The sequence below is a fragment of the Sturnira hondurensis genome, unplaced genomic scaffold (genome assembly GCF_014824575.4).
Source record: "Sturnira hondurensis isolate 20B ecotype Veracruz unplaced genomic scaffold, ASM1482457v3 Scaffold0022566, whole genome shotgun sequence".
Classification (NCBI taxonomy): Eukaryota; Metazoa; Chordata; class Mammalia; order Chiroptera; family Phyllostomidae; genus Sturnira; species Sturnira hondurensis.
Genome location: NW_028095197.1, coordinates 18,137,657 through 18,162,314, shown reverse-complemented (window position 1 = coordinate 18,162,314; position 24,658 = coordinate 18,137,657). Strand labels below are relative to the sequence as shown.

General features: G+C 46.3%; 1 protein-coding gene across 8 annotated transcripts in view; it reads right to left on the bottom strand.

The window, feature by feature from the left end:
- The window catches only part of PALM2AKAP2 (PALM2 and AKAP2 fusion), a 307,652-nt gene that overhangs the window by 48,773 nt on the left and 234,221 nt on the right, over positions 1–24,658 (bottom strand). Inside the window, exon 1 of one of the 8 annotated variants that reach the window (XM_037036077.1) lies at positions 19,555–19,729. The exons of the other annotated variants lie outside the window; for them this stretch is intronic. Within the exon in view, the coding sequence (XP_036891972.1) occupies positions 19,555–19,590 (36 nt within the window). The 5' untranslated portion in view covers positions 19,591–19,729. Of the gene's footprint in view, positions 1–19,554; positions 19,730–24,658 lie in introns of those variants that run through there. 8 annotated transcript variants of the gene reach the window in all.

Below are 24,658 nucleotides of genomic sequence, written 5' to 3'. Positions count from 1 at the left end.
GGTCTTGATTGTACAGGCCAGGAAACAGGCCTCCAGACACCCTGGCAGTGAGTGGTGGACCTGGGGTTAGATGGAAGCGCCCGTCTCAGGGTCTTTGACACCATCCTGCCTCTTACCAAACAAGGAAGATTAGCTCCAGGATTCCTTATCTACTTGACCCGTACTCTAACAGGATCCTAGAACAACTCTTTCCCCGTGTCAGCGTTCTTTACAGGAAACAGAAATGATGTGGATGACACCTGCTAACTGCAGTGTGCAGTCATTTCACTGTGTCCTCTACATACATTATCTCAGTAAACACACAGCAACACCTTGAAGTGAGGTATAATCTCTATTTTACAGATGAAGACACTGAAGATCGGAGCTTAAGTAATCGGCCCAAGGACATGAAGCAAGTAAGTGACAAAGTTGAGATCTACACCGTGGCTGCCCGCTCTCCAAACCCCACCCTAAAGAAGCAAATCTTGACATCCCTTTCTGCCTTTTCCCAGAACACATGGTACACCACGGCTCACTGAATCTAAAAATTCATTTGAGCACTTAGCTGTACCTTAAAAAGCTGTGCCTGCCATCTGCCCCCACTTCACATGTTTGGAGTTCTCTAAATGCTCCAGGTGAGTGACTTTCTCCTCAGCTGGGTGGTTGGAATTCTCTAGATAATGTCTAGACACTCCCGAGAATGTCTGTTTATCAAGGGCACAGTTTCGAGTACAATAGCAGGGGTCCAGTTGGTCCGTTCCAGACAGGGACCCCTCCCCAGGCGGGCAGGGCGGAAGGTGGGGATCCAACAAACGGAAAGAACAGAGACTGGTGTGGGGGTGGGAGGCTTCCATGAGGCAGGAAGGCAACCAGCAAACACCTCCAGCTGTGAGATGACAGAAGACTGACTAGAGCCAAGATGTTGCCTTGTTGTATTCTAAAAATGCTTAAATCTCCCGTTCCCCCTGCCTGAGTTTCTTGAGCACATCTCGTGCGAAATGAAGAAATATAACCCCGAGCCACGGTCCCTGCATTGCTAACATCATGCTGAACCTCAGAAGTGGTGCAGATGGTTAAGGGTCCTGTGTCTCAGATTATCAAGATATTTGGCCATTGCTGGATGGAGAAGGGAAGGAAGACAGGACTTGACCTGAGAAGACTAGGTCGTCGGTAACGAGGGATTCTCAGCCCCCTCCTGAGTCGTCCTCCCTCAGGGGCACTGTGCAAGGCCCAAGGGCATACGTGGTTAAACCTCTTTATGAAAAGCATTCTTTAAAATCATGTCTTGATTTCACTCTCTAATTCACATTTAACAAATAATGGGTTGGGCCAATTAATGTCAGAGCTGGGATAGAAGCACAAAACAAGAGCCCAAGAGAATATGAGATGTTTAAAACCTGGAGCCCAGCTACATTCAAATATACAGGTTGTCTCAGCCCGGACCACATCGGCTACAGTATTTAAGAATTCGGGAACAGAGATGCAGCACTTACAACCACTTCTGGGAACAGTGGTCCCGGGGTAGAGGAAGTCAGATGTGTGGTCCAGGAAGAAGGCCCGAGTCTGTGGTCTAAACCCTGGCCACCCCAAAGGGTGCTCTGGATCAGGGGTGCCACTGTGTCTTGCTCTGGGTCTTCCTTCCCCTTCCTCCTAAAACTTAGCACAGACATTTTGTACCCTTTGCTCTCTCCCTGGGCTTTCCCACAAGGCCCAGGCCAAACCTGCTCCCCACCCCCACCCCCACCCCATCCCAAATCTCCTGGCGTGAGAAACACCCAGGGAGGGGTGGAGGGGGGAATGCACTGCCCTACCGCCTCCTTCATGAGGATTTATTTACCGGGTAATTGCTGGGGCCCCAGAGGGCAGGGTCTGCATTTGCAGTGTCGTAAACTGGAAGGCCCCTGGGAAGTCGCTCGTCTGTCATTGTCAGTCAAACCCTCCCATCAGGGCCCCGCCCCCAGGAGGCTGCAGCACTCCCCAGGGGGCTTTGATGACCTCAGCCGAAAAGGTGACCTCGCAACCCCCAGGATTCTTCAGTTTTAACAACAAGCCGCTCCGCTGCTGCCATTTTCCCTCCGAATCCCGGCTTCATCCAAACTCTAAATACCCCTGAGAAGCTTCTTTTTTTGAATCTCATGAAGAATAAACGCCACACTAATATTTCCTCCTGGCATTACAAACTTAGAAATCTGTCAGTGTTTCACTCCTCAAACAAACAAACAAACAAACAAACGGAGGGGCATAATTTTCACATACTTTTTAAAAACTGAGGTAATAGATATATAATATGAAAGTTGCCGTTTTTACCATTTTAACTGTTAAGTCCGCAGGCATTCGTTACACTCACAAAGTTGTGCAACCGTCACCACTAGCTAGTTCTACAATTTTTCATCACCAAAAACAGAAACTCTGTGCCCACTAAGCAGCAGGAGGCAACATTTTTGAAACATCTGTGAGGCCCATGAAGCATGAAAGAGAATCTAGACAGGCAGGACATCCTGCGGCAAACACAAGAGAGAAACAGAGTAGAAGAAAATAAACTAATTGTTGATTGTATCGGGGTAGTGGAATAAGTATCCTAATTCACTTTCTAAATTTTTGGCAATTAATTTTTATATCCGTTTTTGGTCTAATAAGCATACTAGGAAACTAAAGGTATACTGAAAAACAATATGGAATAGCTTGATTTACTAAATTAATGTTTTCCTGAGATTGTATGTAAACTAACAGTGGCACATGTCATTATTTGAAAGTATCTGAAAGTAAAGGAAATAAGAAAAACTTATTTCCACCTGCAAATCTCAAGCACACAATCCCTGATTCACCACATATGCATTACGCTTAAATTTACTTTGGCTAATACTATCAAAAAACTGTTCTCCTTACTTTTTGTTAAAAAAACGAAAAAGAAAAAAAAAAAAACACAGGTGAGACTTTAACAGTATCAGGGCAAATTCTTAAAGGAATGAAAATGGTGACTAGTTTGGAAAGGAAACTATTCCTACCGCAGCCTCAGGTGATCTGAGATCCAATTACTAGAATGACTTCGAAAACAAACCAAATAACTAGAATATTTTTGCACTTTGTCAGCCTCTGCCTCAGTGGAGATTACGCCTCTGCATAAGAATCTATCCCAGATAAATAATATCAATCAATGGTTAACAACTCAAGACATAATCCCGTCCTTGAAAAGTCCCTTTTCAGTTTAACTCGCCAGTTGGTTTAACTGACTGACTTCTCTTCCATTAGCAGATTAGCAGGGCCCAGCACATCGAAGCATTGTTTGGGAGCAGAGCAAAGCAGACTGGGAGGAGGGAGGCTCTTTACCCCTCCTCCCGGGCTCACTGCTGGAATTGAATATTTCCTAATGGAGATAGCAGCTTTCAGTTCGATAAACAAGCCATTTGTCTGAGAACTGAATGGCAATGCAATCTCTGGGCTGTTGATGGATGTCTTTGTGGACACAGACTTGAGCCTGACACACAAAGCAACAAAAACCTCCGTCCTCCAAGCCTCTCAAATCCATTCCTGGCTGGTGTTCTCTCCCCATCCCCAGCCCCCCGCGCTTTTGTGCTGCACCAGGGACCAGCGCAGTGGTCCCCAGCACTCCTGGAATCATGGAGATGAATGGAGCATCCATTATGCACCTCTCTCTTCCCAGTAACTCCCTCCTTCCCAGCACACCCACCACGGGAGTCCTCTCCTCTCCCCACTAAAAGAGAACAGTGCAGGCTTTCACGCAGCCCCAGCAACAACGCCCAGGGGAGTCTGGAGGGGCTGAGAAGAGCGATCCTTCCGGGTTAGGCCAGCGCCTCGCGTCGCACTCCCAGAGCTTCACTTCTGGGATCGGGGTCTTGTTCCTGCCAGCCACCTCTGGACCCAGCTCTCAGCCCTTCCGGTGCAACTCTCAGACTTCAGTCAGAAATGCTCGTCGTCTGAGGTCGGAGCTGTGACCCTGCTGAGTGAGACCTGTGTCCTTCCATCTGGGGATCCACCTCAGAAAAAAATTAACCTGAGGGACCCAAGGTTTTCCTCTTAAAAAAAAAGAAAAAAAGAAACCTTGTTTGCTAAATAAAGAACTCTTATCAATGCCAAAAACATGCAGATGTAGTCACCTGATAATTTCTAAAATAATTAGGGCTGTTTTCAAGCCGGATTGCTTGGCCTTATCAGGCAGAGGTTCTGACAGCATTACACAAAAAGGTTTGGAATGAAAACCACCCAGACTCTTGTGCAAAACTAACTAACTATCTGAGGGAGCTTGCAAGTCTACAAGGGTACTTGTAATAATAAAGTTAGTTCCTCTTGGATCTGCCTGCTGATAAATGTCTTGTCCACCTACATGCAAAAAAATTAAAGCGAGACCAACCGCCCCACAGTTAATGAGCGATAAAACAGAGCAGCACTGAGGCATCGTCTCATTAACTCTGCGGCTCATCGCCAATGAGTGAGATGAATCTGGGCAAATAACAGGTGTTTTAAACAGGGTAATTTGTAGCCACCAACTGGACACTATTAAAGACTGCTAATTATCTCTTAAGTGATGGGTGCACGTGTGGATAAGTAACCAGAGCCCTTTCAAACAACCACTACAATCTCCCAAACTGTAGAAGAACAAGATGCTTCCACCATGGACACTGAAGTTAATTTAAAATGTTTTTTAAAGATTTTATTTATTTATTTATTTTTAGTGAGAGGGGAAGAGAGGGAGAAAACCATCAATGTGTGGTTGCCTCTCACGCACCCTCAACTGGGCACCTGGCCCGCAACCTAGGCATGTGCCCTGACTGGGAATCGAACCGGTCGCCTTTCAGTTCGCAGGCTGGGACTCAATCCACTGAACCCCAGCAGCCAGGGCTGAAGTAAATTTAGCTTTCATCAATTCAATTCCCAAGTAGGAACTACAAAGCAACCAGATTTTGAGTAGCAATAATACAAACATTTAGATGCTATCATGACATCCCTCGCATAGACTACTGCGGTCACATAGGAGCTGAAAAGCCAGCATTTACCACACAGATGTATTCTCTGTGCCCTTTTCTGGTACAATTCACCCAAAGGCTTTCCTGCGAGCCAATCTCAAAGGGAGACCAGGACCCGTACTTATGTAAGCTTCTGATTTATTAACCTTGATAAAATTCTTCATTAACGTAACCATTAAGAAAGGTATCCCGAGCCCTGCCCGAATGTACAGTCTAGCAGGGTCTGCCTCCTGTAAACTGAGGCCACGACACGGGACAACACAGAACAGAACCTAAGAGATAATATCACTACCTGAGCAAGTGAATCTATCTCAGTTTGGGGGCCGAGTCCAGAGAGAAAGGGCCGGGGCCATTCCAGGGCACACACAACACACAACCTGGCACTTCAGAAGACAGAATCAATTCTTCTGTGATGCTAACAGCAGCCTTCCTAGAAAGCGTGGACCTATCATATTTATGTCCCAGAGATAAACACACAAAGGGAGCCTAATAACAGGTTCAACCCACCCTAACCAGCTCCGAAAACCTCAGGTGAGACCAGGTTCTAAGGCCATTACAGCTGAGCAGAGGAATCGAGTTTAGAAATTGGTTTCATTCCACATCCGTGAGCTTTGGCAGCTCTCTATCATCTCCATTCTGCCTTCTTGGAATTCCTCAGCCTGGCCCACTCTGCTCATCCCAAAGAGTCGGGTCTGAGGCGTTTCCAGGCTATTAGAGCTGATAAACCAAGGCTTTATACCAGCTCTACAGCCATCCTTCAGAGCTCGATAAGATGAGGCCCCAGAGGTGTTGATGCTTACTTCTCAAGTCACGGGAACACAAGCAGCTTAATCGTTAACTGTTTTTTTCACCATGAGTGTTTACTAGGAACGCAGAGATTCGAGACTGAAGAACCCACTTAGGCGTAGCTTTGAGGTAAGGGTTGATTTGTGCCCTGGGAGGAATCTTAAACACTACCATATCTGGACCTGTTTCAACTTCAGCCCTTGATTTGTTTGGGGCTAAACATCTGAAACCCTAACAAAAATCTGGACAGAATTCAGTTTGACAACTGAACTTGACTCAAGATAATATGACAACTTGCCCCTTGGCCCCCCCCCCAATAACTGTAAGTGTCATAGCCTGCATTTATACTTAGATTACAGACAAGGAGGGAAGGAGAGGACTGAGCGTCCAAGTTATAAACAACAGAAATAGGAGAGCTTCTTGGTGGAAACTCAATAGGATTCACTGTTCCCGGGAGGGGACCCTTGAATGGTCCCACAAGGTGATGTGACTGGCATGGCTTTAGCTGTTTCATGGGTCGGGTCGTAACAGAGGCCAGAAAGTAGCAGGGGGGGAGGAGACGGCCCCAAGTTCATGTGGCCAAAAGAGAAATCTGAGCAAAAAAAAGAGGAATAAAAATTTAAAGTGTATCTTTTGCCAATAAGGCAAATAATTTCTCTCTATGCAAAGGAGCTCTATCTAACCCCAGAAGCCTTGGTTTCAGTGCCCCTACTGATGGCAAATCAAATCTCAAATTCATCTTTTAGGGCAACTTAGGTATGCAGCGTGGATTCATACAAGGACATTGTCCCTCAAGACAAACATGCAAGAAAAGTAGAAATATCAAGCAGAGGAAGCCACGCACAGAAGATCTCAGCGGAAGTCATACTCCAGGTTCTAATTCCCAAGCAGAATCTGCATAAGATGAAGATCAAGGCTTTCTCAAGAGCCGCCCCCCACCCCACCCCAAAGAGCTTTCCCTAGGCTGTTTACACTAAGAATGGCCCAAAGGGGTGGAAACTTGAAGGCAGAGGTGACAAGCTCTCCTTTCCAATTTAACACCACTGCTAAGAAATGTGAGCTGTTCACTTTAGTGTCTCCCTGTTGCAATTCGAGCAGACTAGTCAGTCTGCTGTGAACAGGGCTGAATACCGTGCTGGGCTGTACTCCATTCATCCATCCATTCATCCACCCATTCTTAAATGGGTGCCTACTGTGTGTCGTGCACTGTGCTGGGCACAGTGGGGAGAACCAGGCATGGAGCTGCCCTCTGGAAACTGATTGCAAGAGGGAAACCAGGCCTTTTCTATCACAAAGAAATGAAAAGTTGTGCCTACGATAAGTACTTTGAATGTAAGGGACCTAAGTGTTTTGACAGCCTCTAATAGGGGCATTTGAGCTAGTCAGGGAGGTCAGAGGAGGCGTCTCTGAGGAGGTGACAATTGAGCCGCCTTGTGAAAACCCACGAGTTAGTTCACTAAAGCCATGAAGGGCACTGAAGCTGCTCCAGGCCGGAGTGAAAGGCCCTGAGGTGGGAGCAAGAGAGGCTTCCAAGAAATGGCGATCGTTTCAGTGGCTGGTAAAGGGGAGTGGAAAATGCCACCCTGAAACCTGCCCCTTTGACATAAGGATTATTTTGAGCTGAAGACAACTGAGAATAAGCAGATACAAGAAATGCGTTCTGCCTTCCTCCTATTGACTTAAAATCTGGACATACATGTGTTAAGGTGCCCCCTCTCCCAAGAAGGACGGAAATTAATCACCGGAGGTAACGCCAGACCCTCATCAGCCCAGAAACAGCATTAGAAGAATCCATGTAAGAAACATAGACCAAAGCCAGCCCTCTTCCACCATTAATTTTCCCATAAAGTGGCCTTCCCACAGTTTGCTGCTCCTAGAAACTCAAAGTCCTTTTTCCCTTGGTCGTGTTACCTCTCTATTATCATTCTTTGCTAAGATGCTGTAGAAGCTCAAGTTCTAACCACTCCCTTTGAGTTACTACTCATCATATTTTTTTCCTAAAGATTTTATTTATTTATTTTTAGACAGAGAAGGGAGAGAGGGAGGGAGGGAGGAAGAGAGGGAGAGAAACATCAATGTGTGGGTGCCTCTCATGTGCCCCTTCCTGGGGACCTGGCCCATAGCCCAGGCATCAGCCCTGACGGGGAGTCGAACTGGCAACCGTTTGGTTCATAGGCCAGCACTCAATCCACTGAGCCACACCAGCCAGGGCTACTCATCGTATGTATGATGAGTAACTTATCTGATGCACCCATTAATACTCTTCAGTTTGTTTTTTTCTCATTGATTTGTCTTTTGTCAATCTAACTTTCAAGGCTCCAACCAATGAACCTAAGATGGGTAGATGAAAAAGCTCTTTTTCCTCCCCTACAAGGTGGAAAAGACTCCTGGAGAGGTGGCTATGGGCAGATGGTGCAGGATTTGGGAGTTAATGTTAAGCACCACTGAAAAGATTGAAGTGTGGGGGTGGGGAAGGACATGGCCTTCTGTCCTGATAGTGGTCTTGCTGGTCTGGCCAGCCCCCAGCAAGGCCAGCAGCCTGGTCAGGGAATGGAATCAGGCAGTACCCAGGCCACCCTTCGCCTCCCTCCCATAGGCAGCGGCCCAAGGACTTCAGGATTCGAATTCAGTGGCCCCGTAAAAACAGTGAGTTTGAAGCCAGGCCTGTAATAATTTATTTACTTTGAGTGTCTAATTTCTTTTTTTCTTAACTTGATCTTTCTAAATCCAGCCCTGGAGATAACACAAATGGAACGTATATGGTGCCACAAACACTGGACAGCAAATTTATTCTCTGCTTGATGAAGTTCATACCGTAATATGTAATACAGGACAACAAATTCCAGTGTTCTTTTCAAACACTCGCATCTTTCTGACAGTCCAGGAGACGTGGCCTGGGATGCAGAGGTGGGGTACAGCCTGATTCCGTTGGGTGCTCTCCGGCTACTGCGGACGGTCCTGCTTTCAGGTGGCATTGCATGAGCACTTGAGGCTTGAAGGGCTGACGTGAAGTAAACCGGAGCACAGAGGCAGAGGGTGTGGGATGCAGCACCGAACAACACTGGTTTGGGATCCAGGTTCTGCCACCGGCTCGTTGTAGAACAGGCTGCTTGCTGGACCTAAGTCTCAGACTTCTCATTTGAAAATGGGACGAGAGCACCATCCCTGGAGCATCGCTGGGTCAAAGGACATCACGTGTGGAACCTGCACAGTGGGTGCCTGGCAGGAGGAAAAAGGCAGCCACAGCTCTCTGAGGGCCAGCGATCCCCCAGGCTGCCCCACGAGTGGTGGTACATTACATCCAAAAGGAAAGGGAGCCATGAAAAGACAAATATTTCATAGAGGACTCTCCCAGATCAACCGCTGCCTGAAACCACATCATGCTCATTGTAAAAGCATTCGAGCTGCTGCCGATGATTTCAGACAAGCTCACCGGCTTCAGCCGCCTTCCCTCTCTCTGGGGAGGCCAGTGGCAGAGGCAGCACCAGCTGCCCCGGGATCTCAAGTGCAGAAAAGCAGCAGCAGGTCCACATCCGAAAGCGCCCTGTGAGAGGGTGCAGCTGCGCATGCGCGCCTTGCCCTGGCCCATCCCCTGAGAGGCACCGACACAGTTTCCTACCCTCCATTTGTCTTTCATGCAGATCCGGAAAGTGGCAATGAGAGACGATTAGCTCCCAGGAAATGGTCTGGATACAGTGGGAAGAGTAAGGGGACCCAGTTTCTGGACATTATGGCCTTGGTGCTGTGGCACTTAGTGTGCCTTGGGATTTTTTCTTTTATTAAAACAAGGTTTGATCCCTAGTTTTGGTAGAAAAGCTGAAGAGGGGACAACGACCACTAGAAAGCCACACAGTCACATTGCGGACCTCCACTGCGCAGTGGAGGCTTGTTAGCTCTCAAAGCTTCCGCTTCTGTGGAATGGTCTCCATCCTCTCATTCACAGTTCTTCTATTCTATGTTTCTCAGAAAGGTCTCATGGAACATGAAATTGACATCAGAAGGCATCAAATTCCAGTTTCTGGGAACGTTGTCCCGGCACCCGGCTCCCCAGCAGTCACCCCTGGCTCACTCACCAGAGAACTCAGCCTCCTGGTACAACTCAGACCAGCGTCTTGAAGCTCGCTGTGGGAATCCACTCCTTCTCCAGGCTGAGGCAGGCTTGGGACAGCCTCACATGTTCCAGTCACGTGTTCAGTGTAAAAGTATTGTGAGGTTTCTTGCAATTATTCAGAAAGATTTCTTGTAGTTATTCAGAAAGGTCGCTTGCCAAAATCCTAACAACAACCCCTCTCTTGTGCAAGAGTGCCTTTGTGTGCCTTCTAAAGGCCAGGGAGCAATTCTGAGTATCTGCAAATCAGAGGTCAGGTGGCACAGTTTCCTGCCTTTCTTTGGTACAAGAAGCTTCATATCTGGGACACAGATATGAAGTAGAGGAGTGAAAATTAAGCTATCCATGTCCGATGCCCTTTTTCAGCCTCCTTCCCCGTGCCCATGTAAACATAGGTCTTTGGAGAAATCACCCCATTATCTGAACCAAAACTTGAGCCCATTTTATGTTAAATAATTCTGCAGAGTCTTAGGATTATCTGCCTCAGTTTCCTCCATGTGACAGAGACAAGATGAGGTCTACAGACAAACACTAAAATAAGTAGACAGTTGTCAGCTTCCTTGAAGGTGGGCAGTGGGCTGCTCACAGCCTTCTTCCCCACCACCTCGCCTCTCCGGAAGAGCAGCAATGCGACCTCCGTGTCTCTCTGGGCCCAGTGCTACCCACCGTGCCCCTTCAAACCTCAGCGTGGGTCCAGGTCAAATGTCTAGCCCTTGGTAAGTCGGATTTACAAAAGGCCTGAGGTTGTTTGATGAAGGGAATTTACTACCCAGTTCTTAGTACCTTAAGTCAAAAACTAAAAATGCACGTTGTATGTGTGAATTGAGTCAAGTCTCTTCTTGACATCCCCTCTCCCTCCATTCTTTTCCTCCAGCTCTTAGCTGTCAGCTGAATTACATGCCCCAGATGCTACAGTCACAGAAAAACAGAAGGGGACGTGAAAGGTGTTGACAACTGGTTTTGTTCCTTCTCCCAGGAAATGGAATTCCCTTAAAACCCTGCTCCATCACAGAAGTACAAAATAACTGTGATTAATACCTGCCAAGTCAGAGCAGTTTCGGGGCAAACCCGATTTGGATGTGTAGCTATACATTACTGTCTTATTTCACCATTTTTCACTTTTCGGATTTTGTGTTCTCGAGACTCCTGAACTGATTCATGCAAAGTAAATGACATTTCATAATAGACTTTGCTACGATTCCACCCCTGGGGGCGGGGGGCGGGGGGGGGCGGCAAACCTATTCATTCAATGTCCATTGAGGCCACGCTGCCATCTGCTAGGCAAAGCCTGTGCTGTCTGGGCCACCGAAGGAAGAAGTACTTCAAGTTCATCTCGGGGAAACGGGCAGGCTGAAAGCTTGTACCTTCTCGGGTTTCCTTCCTGAAAATGTTGCTCAGGAAAACATCTCATTCAGAGCTGCCTGGAAACTTGAGCCCTTTTTTTTTCCCTGATAGCAATTTCACTAGTTCAGGGGAAGTGGTTTTCCCTTGTCCTCAAGACCAGATGTCAGGAGAAGGAAGAAATCCCAGGACAAAGCATATGGCAGAGGAAGCAGGAGGCTGGTGGGAGCCGAAGGCTACAGGGCAACTCCCGATCTGAAATGGCTTTGATTACTATATAAATGGAGGCGAGTCAACAGGGAAAAAAATGCCACCGTTTCATTTTTAAAGCACTCCCCTCATTCTACACCTCAATCTTTTTTTTTAAGATTGTATTTATTTATCTTTAGAAGGGAAGGGAAGGAGAGAGGGAGAGAAACATCAATGGATGGTTGCCATTCGTGAGTCCCCCTGCTGGGAACTGGCCAGCAACCCAGGCATGTGCCCTGACTGGGAATCGAACCTCGATTGTGTGGTTCCCAGGCCCGAGCTCAATCCACTGAGCTACACCAGCCAGGGCTACATCTCGATCTTTAGACTTAAAAAACCTCAACGATGAGTAAGCTTTACTGCACCACTGGAACAAAACTTGTTATAAGTTCTAGTGGTGGCAGTGTTGGGGGGTGATTTTGAAATACTGTCCCCTGTCTTACAGTGGGAAGCTATCATTCTTTCCTTGCCCCTTTTAAACTGAGCAGCTATACTTCTTTTTTTCTTTGACAGTAAATTCTTTACTGTTAGAAACTGGGGGAATGAAAGCCATAGCCTAACCAAGAAATATCCATTCTATATCCAAATCTGCAGAGAGGGTACCATATTTTTCCTGGTGTCTTTATACAGGCATTTATAATATGCCTGAAGTCTTGGAGAACATGAAAAGTGAGGGCACCTACTGGAAAGAGCTGATGAAGGTAGAATGCTAAGGCCTTAGGTCAACAGCACCATTTTTTATTCAGGTCTGGCTGTACGCCAGAAGAGAAAGCCACTTCCGCCTCCAATCTGAACTGCAACCTTCCTTCTGTCCCCGACAGTTTGCAAACAGCGTGGCTTGTGTGCCAAGAGTCTTGAACTCCAGGTGTATCTCTGCCACTCACTCACCTGGAGCAAGTCACTTACCTGCTGAGTTTAAAAAGTCAGTGCCAGGCACCAAATAGGTACTTGATTAATTTTCCTTCATAACAGCATCATTGAGACACAACTCACAAACCATGAGAATCATGAAGTATCTGATTCAGCGAGTTTTGGTGTATTCACAGACGTGCGCAACCATCACCCCTATTCAGTTTTCTTTGAGTGAATGAATCAGAAGTTTAAAGGCGACATGGCTTTCAGTGCCGTGCTGTGTTCTGAATGCTTTTAAAGAGACCCTTCACGTGATTCCCCTTTAAGGCTGTGAAGCCAGTACTGTTAGCATCTCCTTCTTACAGAAAAGCCAACGGAGATGCAGACCCAGGTCATTCAGCTACATGACCAGCACCCTTAACCAGTTTGAAAATTCTGTGACTCTATTAAAAGAATTCTTTTTTAAAAAAGATTTTATTTATTTATCTTTAGAGAAAGGGGGAGAGAGGGAGAAGGAGAGGGAAAGAAACACCAACGTGTGATTCACTGATTGGTTGCCTCTCACTTCACTTCCAAGCGGGGACCTGGCCTATAACCCAGGTATGTGAACTGACTGGGAATTGAACCAGTGACCTTTTGGGTTTTGTTTGCAGGCCCACACTCAATCCACTGAGCCACACCAGCCAGGGCTACTAAAAGAATTTTTAATAAATTAAGTTCCTTGTTTATCATATCATTCATGCTATGAATAAAAAATTAAGAACCTTCCTGTTCGTGTCCATGTCAAACTTGCTGTCCTAGACTCCAAAATGTCTTTTCCAGGAAGTAGCAGTAAGCTCACTAGACTGTACACCCCACCCCCTCATGCAGGGCCGCTTCTGACTGACAGGTCTCGAGCACCTGTCACTTAGCAGGATCTCAATAACCGACTGGCTGGTGGGAAAAGAACACTGCCTGCCACGCATCACACAGGGACTGCCTAGACATCCCATAGAGGTGAGCCAAAAGGAAGAGCCAGGTGCCTGTGGTGAGTTATTAACCAGATCCTAATCCTATTAGCGACCGCCAGCTGGTGCCAGAGGGCCTAGGACCTGAAACTGGCAGTAATGCTGCAGTTTCAGTCTTTGGAGCAGTAAAGGGTCCAGATAAACAAAGAAGAAAAATGTCACCCTCTGTACAACAGGAGTGGCATGAATCTGCCCAGCCTATCCACCTTGATGGGAAATCCGACACGAGCTTGTGCTTTCAGACACCACAGGCTCACAGGTTTGGGGGCTTGTGTGAGGGGGTGTGCCTTTAAACAGGCAGGAGGGAGGGGAAGACACAGGGACCTGGTATTTCATCACCATGCCCAGCCCCAGCCCCAGCCCCAGCAGAGAAAAAGGAGTGGCCTGACCAAGGTGGTCCTATTTCATTAGCTCAGCTCTCCTTGCAGCTAAGTCTCTTAACAGCCATCCCTTTTCCATTGCCACGGCCAAATGTTGCCTAGAAAAAAGGCAAAAGTCCTGATGCCATTATACANTATCCACCTTGATGGGAAGTCCGACACGAGCTTGTGCTTTCAGACACCACAGGCTCACAGGTTTGGGGGCTTGTGTGAGGGGGTGTGCCTTTATACAGGCAGGAGGGAGGGGAAGACACAGGGACCTGGTATTTCATCACCATGCCCAGCCCCAGCCCCAGCCCCAGCAGAGAAAAAGGAGTGGCCTGACCAAGGTGGTCCTATTTCATTAGCTCAGCTCTCCTTGCAGCTAAGTCTCTTAACAGCCATCCCTTTTCCATTGCCACGGCCAAATGTTGCCTAGAAAAAAGGCAAAAGTCCTGATGCCATTATACAGCACAAAATGGGGAAAGGGTCATGGAAGGAGAGAATTATAGTTCATGTATTTTCATGGTAAAAAAAAGACCTTTTTCCCCCCTCTCAAACTTGCTTTGCTCTCCAGAAACAAAAAGGCTATTCTCCGGCCTGACGGAGGGCCATATGTGATCTGCTTTCATAGCTTAGGGTCCACAGGAAATCCCAGGGTTAAAAGGAAACTCAGCTGGAAGCCTGGAGTGGCTCAAGGGAGGGCTGGCTCCTGTGTTTCTAAGGCATGTCACCAACCCAAACACAGCAGCCGCAAGTTAAAAGCAGGCCTCCCCTCTGGGCTGTACCCCAGGAACTCACAGCTAGCAAGCTTGTGCGAAGTAAGACTGCCAGTGTCCCCTTGGTCTGCAGCATTAAATAACAAAACGGGTTTCGATGCTGCTGTATTCAGGATGACCCACTTAAACAGTGTCCCCCATTTACATGGCTTGCAGAGAAGCTTCCAGGAGGAGTTTCAGAGGTTTTCTGGCAGCCCCGAGCTCCCAGGCAAAAGTCCCAGGACAGGCGGGAGTCACTGCCTTGCACGGTGGCTTGGCAGGAGAAGAAAAAAATCCAGCAGCCAGAATACTCGCGTCATTATTTCTGCTCTCAGAATCGTTCCTTCTTGATTTCCTTTTTCTTCCCCATCCTATTTCATCAATCTAGATGACCACACATTTGGGAGGGAAAAGCGTAATGGTCAAAAGTGAAGGTGAACAGTAGCAAAAATCTTTGCCAGAGCAGCTGAAGGATGTGGCCAGGCCACCCAGTTCACCTCGTGGCGTCAGGCAGCATCGGAGGTGCATACCCAGGAGGGTTGAGAGCAAGGCCCGAACGTGACACTTGCACATCACATTCACAGCAGCACGATTCACAATCGCCAAAAGGTGGAAAACTCCCAATGCCCACTGGTGGACGAATGGAGAAGCCAAATGTGGTACACGCGCAGGCACAACACACACACACACACACACACACACACAGGGAAGTCATCCAGCCTTGAAAAGGAACTAAATTCTGATGCATGCCATAACATAAGGGAACTTTGAAAATATTTGGCTACCTAAGAAAAAATTAAAAGGATGAAAAAGGACAAAAATTGTATAATCCTGTTTGGGGTGAGGAAAAAGTTCTGGAAATAGTGGTGACGGTGAGTGTACTTTGTAATACTGAATGTCACACTTAAAAATGTTTGAAATGGTGATTTTTATGTTGTGCGTATTTTCCCGGCTTCTGAGATCCTTCCTTAGCCATCTTTGAGTACCGCCAGCATCTCACACGCTCGGGCTCAGAGGAGCAACTTCACAGAAGTCTATAGAACTGACCACTTATGCAGTAGAATGGTTGGAAAGACAACGTTTAGATCAGTTTATAATGCACTTCCCACCAGGCACAGTGGATGCCCCAGAATCCAAACCACGTTGGAGTTATCATTCCAAGAACTCACAAAAAGATCTCATCTACAGGAGTAAAAACTTCATCCAGCCATAATTCTCCAGAAGCTTCAAGTGCATTGACCCTAGGGAAGGTTCATATAGATTGACTTCTCTCGCTACCAGTAATGAACATTGGCATCACAGCCTGAGTCATGAATGGAAACATTAAAGCAAATGGCCTCAGATACACAACTATTTGGCAAAGAAGTTAGAGGCAGCTGTTGATGAGTCTTCAAAGGCACTATTTATTACTTTGCAGGAAAATGCAGATTTGGAAGGAGTCTTTGAGGCGGTTTAAAAAAAAACCCTCAACTAAAGCATAAGGTTTAGATTTATTCAACAATTATTTATTGAGCACCTAATTAATCTGGGCTGCTCGGTGCTCACCATGCAGAAATGTGGTATTTAGTGATTTTCTTAGATTCTAAATCTGTGGAGATCAACGCAACCTGCACAACTCGTCCTTCCCTAAACTCGTCTATAACCAGAGGACTTATTAGCCCAATAATAAGACTGTAGCTTTTAAAAAGTACCATGCTGACAGTTTTTAAAATGTTTCCACTGTTTGCTCCAGTAAACCCCAAAGCTCTTTTTGCAGAAGACCAAGAACACAAAGGAACGGGAAGACAGAGAAGGCCCATGGGGTTTCGGGCTGCCCAGTGCAAGGTGAGTAGGGCCTCCGGTTGTCTTGTTCTTGGAAATCGCTAGTCTTTTCTGTGTTCACTGGAAACGGAACTAGGAAACATTTTAACTCCTCTTATCCCATCACCTTTAAACTACTCTTTCCTGAAGACCTACTCTGTGACAGACGTGTTTAAATGCCAAGATGCAGATTACACACAGGGACCTCAGCTTCGATAAGAAGGTAAAAATCAAAACACAAACATCAAACAATGTGGCGAGCGCGATGGTAACCAGGGTTTTTACCTCTGGCACTATTGACGCTTTGGCACAGATATTCTTGGTTGCTGGGGGCTGTCCTAAGCATTGTAGGATATTTACCAGCACCCCTGGCCTCCACCAACTAGATTCCAGTAGCATTTACGCGTCAAAATAGTCACAGATGTCTCCCAACATGGCCAAATGTCCCCGTGGGGACAGAATAACCACCAGTTGAGAACTGCTGGTACAGGCACACACAAGATATTATGAGGGCACAGAAGAGAGACCCTTGGGCCAGAGAGGCCCAGTTAGTGAGAGCTTGATTCTCAGAGAGCCTGCCAGCTGAACTGGGTCTTAAAGGATGAGCCCGAATGAGCCAGAGAGGGGCTCCAGGTAGAGAACCCCAGCTACTGATAAAACAGGGTGGAGTGACACGCCCGATGTGGACTTCAAGCTACCAACAGATTAGTGATGTGGATGAAAGAGTGCAAGACGGCAGCAGAGGAAGATGAGGCTGGAGGTCAGGCAGGGGCCGGGCTACCAGTAGCGCGTTTTGGAATGTAGACTTCATTCTGGAGTAACTTTTGGAAGCAGTAACTCTTCACATGATTAGACCAACTTTGCCAGTGTTTAACCTTCGTGAATTCCCATCAAATGTTCCTTATAGTTATTTTTATGCAAGACAATATTTCTGCTCTTCCCGGCAGGGCTAATCAGTGCTGAATTTTCAGTGTATTGCTAATATCTGTTGTCTGGTTTTTGTCCTGACTTCTTTCCCTCGGATGCCAGGTTCCCCACTCATTGGTAGATATGGGACCAGTTTTCCTCACGTTCCATCAATCTAATTTAGCAGAATCCCACAGTCTCTCAATCTCAACTAGTCTCCTCCAAAAATATTACAGCTCACATCACCTTCAGAAAATGGTTGTCACCTCACAAGCAAAAAATATAAAAATTAGTCCTGAAAACGTTTGCTTGCTTGTCTGGGAGGTTAGCTTACAGCAGATGTTAATAAGAATGATTAAAACACACGCACAACTGAATGTCCTGAAGTCCCAGCTATGGAGGTCGGGTATTGTCTTGATCTGTCTGGTGTACCTGCCCCTTGATATCCCTTAATCTCCTTCTGGGCTGTGGTCTAGGGGAGCGGATACCCCTTCAGCTCCTGCAGGCATGGGACCCAAGCCCAGCCAATCAGAACACTGCTCCCCACCACCTGGCCACCTCGGGGGGCCATGAAGGGCAGGAGAACCAATCAGAGCCAATGAGACTCCAGTCTGAGACTTTGGTTGGAGAGGTGAGAAACTGAGAAGACAAGATAAAGGCCCAGACCTGCTGTCAGTCATCTTGGTACTACAAGAAGAAACACCGACCAAAACTGGAGTCAGCATGAAGGAAAACACAATCGAATGGGGAAAGGGGGACACTGATGACGTCATTTGAACCCCTGCCTGAAGCCTCCTCATGTACCTTTCAGTGATTTGAGCCATTAAATCCCCCGTTTGAAGCCAGTTTGATTTATGCAGCCCTCGCTTTTAGCAGGATTTCACTTCCCTTAAGACCACACAGAATGAAACGTACACAGCAGTGTAAACCCAAACTGTGGAAAAAATTAACTTTTTCATTTTTAGTACATTAATTTTTACTAATTACAGTATTTATTACAAATGTCTTCAGTTGCTTTTTGTAAAGTACACTTTAGATTATGCCATTTGAATCCACGAATTGCAATCTGAGGAAACAACTACACACATGGTACAATTTTTTCATTTGTAACTCTTTGAGCAAAGAAGCAACAGATCAGGACTTGCTCCTAACATCTCACTCACACTTACACCTGGGCAGTGTCAGGCAGAGCTGTGTCATTTGTTACACAGTGGTTTGGCTCCATCTTCAAAAGTAAGAGTAAACTCCATTCCAAACATGTCAATAGAAATTCTAAACAAAATATAACGTTCTGGATAATCTAGCTGTTCTGTATCTTGACTGTGGTAATAAAGCCTCAACTGAATGCATTTATCCAAACTCATTAAGGGTTAGTTTTACTATGTGTAAATAAAAAAGTGACTAAATCTTAAACATGGATTTAAAAAAATCACACACACCCAAACACATACCAACACAAAACCATAGATTAGAAAAGCAACAGAAACCACCACACATATTTACATATCAGCACACGCAAATGTGAAAGGGTTCTCAAAATGAAGACACCTCTCTTAAGAAAAAAATTATTTTCAACAGTCTGTATTGACCACGGACAACACCCGATCTTTGTGAACTTGAAGAAGTCCAAGTGTGCAGCTCCCCACTTCCTTTCTCTGCTTCACTATCACTTGAGGGCTATAGACAAAATTGCCTAATACCTCTTTCCACTCTTGGACTGGGTGAAGAGAGCTCACAAAACACAAAAACTGCCCCCAAATCCCTGCAGGGTACCCAACGGCAGGTCAGAAGTGGGCTTGAAAGGGAGTTCATATAATTGGATCCAACCTAAGAAAGATTTTCTGTAGCTTCACCCCACTGCCTACCTACCTTGCCAACATGCTCAAGGTCGGGGACAAATAATCTGACCAGATTTTAAAGCAGGACATGTACACCTTTCATGTATTCCACAGCTTATAAACTTGAGGCCTAGCTTCCCAGCAATGCATCTAAAATCGTCTCCAACTCCTTTAGAAATAATTATAGTGTTCAATGACCAGGTAAAAATCTCAGAGAACATTTCTATTTAAGCGTTGCCTCCACGAGAAGAAAGAGCTATCTGTACCAATGGAAGGTCCTAAAGCATTTCAGTAACTCCTAGGGAGAGAGAAACAATTTACACCAAAATTGGACCGTGAAACAATAAACCATGTTTATAGCCCCAGAGCTATATTCCGCCAGCTTTCTCAAAGCACGCCACTAGGTACGGAGAACTTCCAGCGCCTGAAATGTCCGGGGTGCACCTGTTCTTTCCCGGCAGCTCCAGTGCCTCGCTTTCATAAAGGTGATTTTCCTAAAGAACGATGGGAAACGTGCCTACACAGCGTTGGAGGCACTCGAGGCGTCGACTCCCTGGGCAGCACTGGGCAGAACTCCGCGGAGACCTACCGTGAACAGCGAGAACAGCATCCAGGTGGCAATCATGACCTCACTCTCCCTCAGCGACAACCTGATCTTGAGAACCAGCCGCTCCTAATGCTGCACCCAGGTTTCCCTTTCCTCGGCCGGACACCTGATGTTGAGGACGCAGCCCTCTGCCAGGTCACAGCGTTTCAGGTGAAGTGGGACCGAGCTGGCATCCCGTGTGCGCAGGGACCCAGAGGACGCTGCCTCAGGAAGGATACAGACCTGCAACGTGAACCGGCCCGACTTCTCCGATTCAAAGGTACACTTTGCAACGGCGTTAGAGCCTTCAAGGGCAAATGAAACAGGAGTCGAGTGTATTTATTTTTACACAGCTACTAATTATCAGATTACCTTTTATCAGATCAATTATGATCCAACAAAGGCTAGCTGTTAGTTAAATTCAAATAAGGTAATGGGATAACGAGCCCTAAGGAAGCAGTGGGCAGTTCCCTTTTTTTTTTTTTAAGTTAGGATGACTTATTTTATAATACAAACACCTGAAAGTGACCTTCAAGACTTTTTTCCTCCTGCAAAGCCGCTGGCTCTCCACAACCAGGAGAGTCACTGGACACTGTGTTTACAGTAAAGACAAGTAACTCTATTGGCTCAGACAAAGGCACCTTCACAAAGAGAGGAAGAAAACCTGTTGAGCAAAGAGGCAGGTGCAAAAAGGGGACGAGCCTTTCATGAAAAGTGACACCAGGTGAAGTCAAGGCACTGATGCTCCTGTGAATGGAACAAGCATTCTAGCCTCCTAAGATACAAAAGTCGAAATCCTACTTTTACTGACAACCGTGTTCAGAAGGATTAAAAAAAAAAAATGTCCCGTTTGTAAGAGATCTGGGGAAAGGCCACGAGAAGTTATGTTCATGGTAGCGGTTAGGATGGCTGGCTCCCTCCTTTTCTCTTTTTTAAATCTGTATTTATTGATTCCAGAGAGGGAGAGAAACATCGATTTGCTGTTCCACTTACTTATGCATTCTTACATGTGCCCTGAACCAGGGATCAAACCTTGGTAGGTGGGGACAACGCTCTAACCCACTGAACTACCCAGCCATGGCTGACTCTGCCCGTCTAAGGCTGAGGGGCTGCACAGTGATCTCTCACCACTGGCCACTGAATCGATCACCATTGATGTCCTGATGTCCGAGGCAGGCTGTATCCTTCAAGAGAGGTCTTCTCTCGGTTGGGTTTTCACATGCTTTAGGTTATCTCTAGAAGTCATTTTCATTCTTCTTTTAGAAATTCTATCAGGCACATCTAGCCTTGACGTCAGCCCCAATTTCAAGGGGTGAAACTGAAGCAGGCATTTCTTTGAAATGCACACATGCCCTCTTCTACAAGTAATCTATCGTCCCTTCCCCCTTTCCTCATTAGCCTAACCATGCTCTCTCTCCACTGCTCACTTCCCTCTAGCCACAACTGTCCCCTCCGCGCCAAATCTGTTCCTGCCTCGTGACCTCTGCCCTTGCCCCTGAATGTTTTCTATCTCAGCTGTTTAATAAACTTCTTTGTGATGATGAAAATATTCTGTATCTGTGCTGTCCACTATCATAGCCACTAACCATATGTTGGCTGCTGACTATTTGAAATGTGCTTCGAGTGACTGAGGGACTGATTTTAAAATGTTAAACTTCACCATTCAGGCCTCAGCACAAATGCTGCAAAGAGCCTACCCCTGATGGCCTCATCTAAGCAGGCTCCTCCCCCCATGCCCCCCCCCTTCCCTTCTCTGCACTAACCACCTGGAATAGCTGTGCCTGAGTTTGCTTCACATCATTTCCCTCCTCTAGAATGTAAGGTCCCTGAGAAGAGACAGCTCATCTCTCTTATTCCTTGCTGTCTCCAAGTACCCAGAAGAGTGACTGGCAATGGCAAATATCCAGTCAATGAATGAATGAATGAGTTCACCTGGCCAAGGTGCTTCCTCGATGGAATGAAAAAACAAGGGAAATCCATGCATCTTAGCAAAAGAGTTGTGAATTGCTTTTATCAGAACTCTGACCCACGGAACCACAGCTCGTCTGTGGTGTCCAGCTTTGCGTTTACATAGTGAGGAGGTGAGGAAACCTCCCAATGAGAACCCCAAAGTTGGAGACTTGGAAGCCATGGCCTTGCAATCCTCCAAGAGGAGCTCACGAACAGGAAGAACCACCTCTGAACAAATCGCTATGACCCCAAAGAGCCACAAGATTAGTGGCAGCCACAGTGGGGACGAGCTGTGTCGGGTACTGGGTAGAGGGCAGTGATCAAGACGTGCAGGATCCCCTACCCTCTGGGTGCTCAATTCCTCCCAGAAGAGACAGACACTTCAATAGTACTAAGATGATGCATTAGCTCCGAGACTCTGTGAAGGGGGCTTATGCTGACACTATGAGAGCACTATAGGAGACACCTCACTTTGCTGTGGGTGGTCCGGGAAGGCTTCCTGGAGGAAGGTCTAATGATGCTTTGTCTTGAAGGGGGATAGAGTTAGGACAGTCATAGTTGTGGGAGTTGGGAGTTAGGAGTAACATGGAGCTGGGGAAGGCTGTTCCCCAGCTCCAGGCTGGAAGAATAAATAGCAAGAACAAAAACAGGCATGAAGGAGTGAGCTGTTTACAGAGAGCCACATATACCTTGGTTTTGCTGGAGTATAAAGAGTGAGGTCTGGAGCAGCAAGAAGTAAGGCTGGGCAAATAAATGGGAGTGCAATCACAGATCTTACAGGCCTTGAATGCCAAGGATTGGGGGGGCTTTTGTTCTTAAGGCAACAGGTGAGACGCTTTAAGAAGAAGTATGAAATGGCTACCTGCTTTTAATGATCTTCAGGATCCTAGAGATGTACAGGTGGTGAGGAAACTGGAAAAAGTCCTACCACTTGAGACCAACACACTATGTAGGACAGGGATGGAAAATACTGCCAGCGTGTCCAGGAGCCTGCTGGTGTCAGCTGGGCCAGAAGTGACACGGCCGCCAAAGAGAGGCCGATGCCCGCTCTCCCGGTATTTCATTTACTTCACACAGTTTGGCTAATTTTTCTCAAGTGTTTGCATTATCAGGCTCCTGTAAATTTTGTGCAGTGGTGACCTAAGAAGTAGGTGATGATTATGTCTTCTTGTTTCATTGTCTGTTTTTCTCTGGAACGAATAATTACCCTCCTTCCCCCCAATTCTTAGTTTTCTATGTGCATATTTCTAACTCTTCCCACAATTTCACAAGGTCTGTAATCCCTCACAGTAGCATTTTCTAAGTAGTTGAGTTGATCAGAGAAATCAATCATGCTCCACACTCTTTGTCTCCCTGCTGCAGGCTTGCCTGGCTGATGGCTGGACTACACCCGGCGTGCTCCTCAACTGGGACCCTGGCCTTCTGTGTTTAGTTACGCCCTCATTGTGCTGGAGCACATCCTTTAGTACCTTTCCTTTTCCTTTCCCCACATTCCCTTTCATTTTAATTACTACTCTTATTAAAGTGTCTGAGAGTTCTGTGGATTTTACAAAATACCACAATCCTTTCATTCTATATACCCTTACCCTACTTCCCTTCTATTCTTCCTCCAAAAAAAGGAAGCATTTTAGAAGATTTTGGTAATGATATTATATTGCTTCCTTGTGATTTTTTTTTTCAATTCTTGACTGTTTACATTGACTTCCAATGTGGAAAATGAGGATTACATGATTTTGGTTCACTGTGCCCTCAACCACACACATTGGTCCTGCCCAAGCCCCTATCCTCTCAGTGCAATTACACTGAAACTTCTAAAGGTCAGTATTACCAGGATTATATATCTCTCCTTCCAGGTGCGCCATGTGGTACACTGTAATGGCTGTTCCTTTTCTAAACATCCCACTGTTCTCTCTCTGAAGTTGGTAACAGATGCTTAGAAGTCAAAACCCAGTTTGGTCCCTGACTTCTGCATGCGATCTATTTTTCTCCCCCTCGGAAGCTTGTTGATCTTCTCTTTGCCACTAATGGTTTTTTAAATAAAATTCTGAAAGATAGAAAGCAAACACATAAATAATTATTTGAAAAAAAATTTTTTACAGACCTGAAAGAAAAAAGGAGATCCAAAGCTGTCCGTGGGGAAGGCTGAGAGCCAACAGAGTCATATACAAGATTCCTATGCAAGATTCCTATGCCAGAAGGCTCAGGAATGGTTTGACATTCTTCAAACAGACCAATCCTCTTTACTTTAGCCATATACCCCTTCAGCTTAGAGCCAAAAACACTTTGTTCCTCTTGTCTCCTCTCTTGTCACCTGTGTGCTTGTACATTTAGACCATTTTCAAAAATTGCCTTGAATGAAATAAGCCAGCCAAAAAAAAGACAAAGGCTGTAAGATCCCACTTACATGAGGTACCTGCAGCACTCAAAGTCAAGATGAGGATCGTTTCCAGGGTGTGGGGGAGGGATGGGGAGCTCGTGTTTAATGGGGACAGCATTTCAGTCTGCGAAGATGAGAAAGTTTGGGGCGAGGATGGTGGTGACGGCTGCACAACAGTGTGAATGCACTTAACACCTCTAAACTGTACACCAGAAAATGGGTAAAGTGGTGAATTTGTTGTTACATACACTCCACCACCAACCCCCCGAACAAACCACCTTTTACATCCCCTTAACGAGGTTTCCTTTGGTGGCGGGGGGCGGGGAACAGAAGCAGGTGTTCCAGCCCTCATCTTTAGGCCGAGGCCTTTTGCAGATAAGATTTCTTTTTATTCTATTCTTTAGACCAGACATTTAATTACGTTCTTTAGGGTGTATAGGGATTATTGTAAAGGGTTACAAAATCACGTGGTGACTCTGTAACTGCACTTAATAGGTGATTACGAGGGTGATTTGTACTATGCCAATTTCCTCCCCACACAGACGCTGCTTTAGAGCCTGAGCTCCCACATTAAGATGCTATTTTCTGTGTTACCTTGGGCTGTGTTAGCATAAAACTAAGGAAGAACCAGAAGTGATAGTCTGGACTGGCACACAGGTCCCTCTCTTGACTCCGCATATACTAAGAAGGTAATGGTTAGTGGAGAGCGGCTTCAACTATCAGACGAAATCCAGATCAAGGAACTGGGCTCTGTTGGCTTGGTGAGACAGCTTGGGTGGG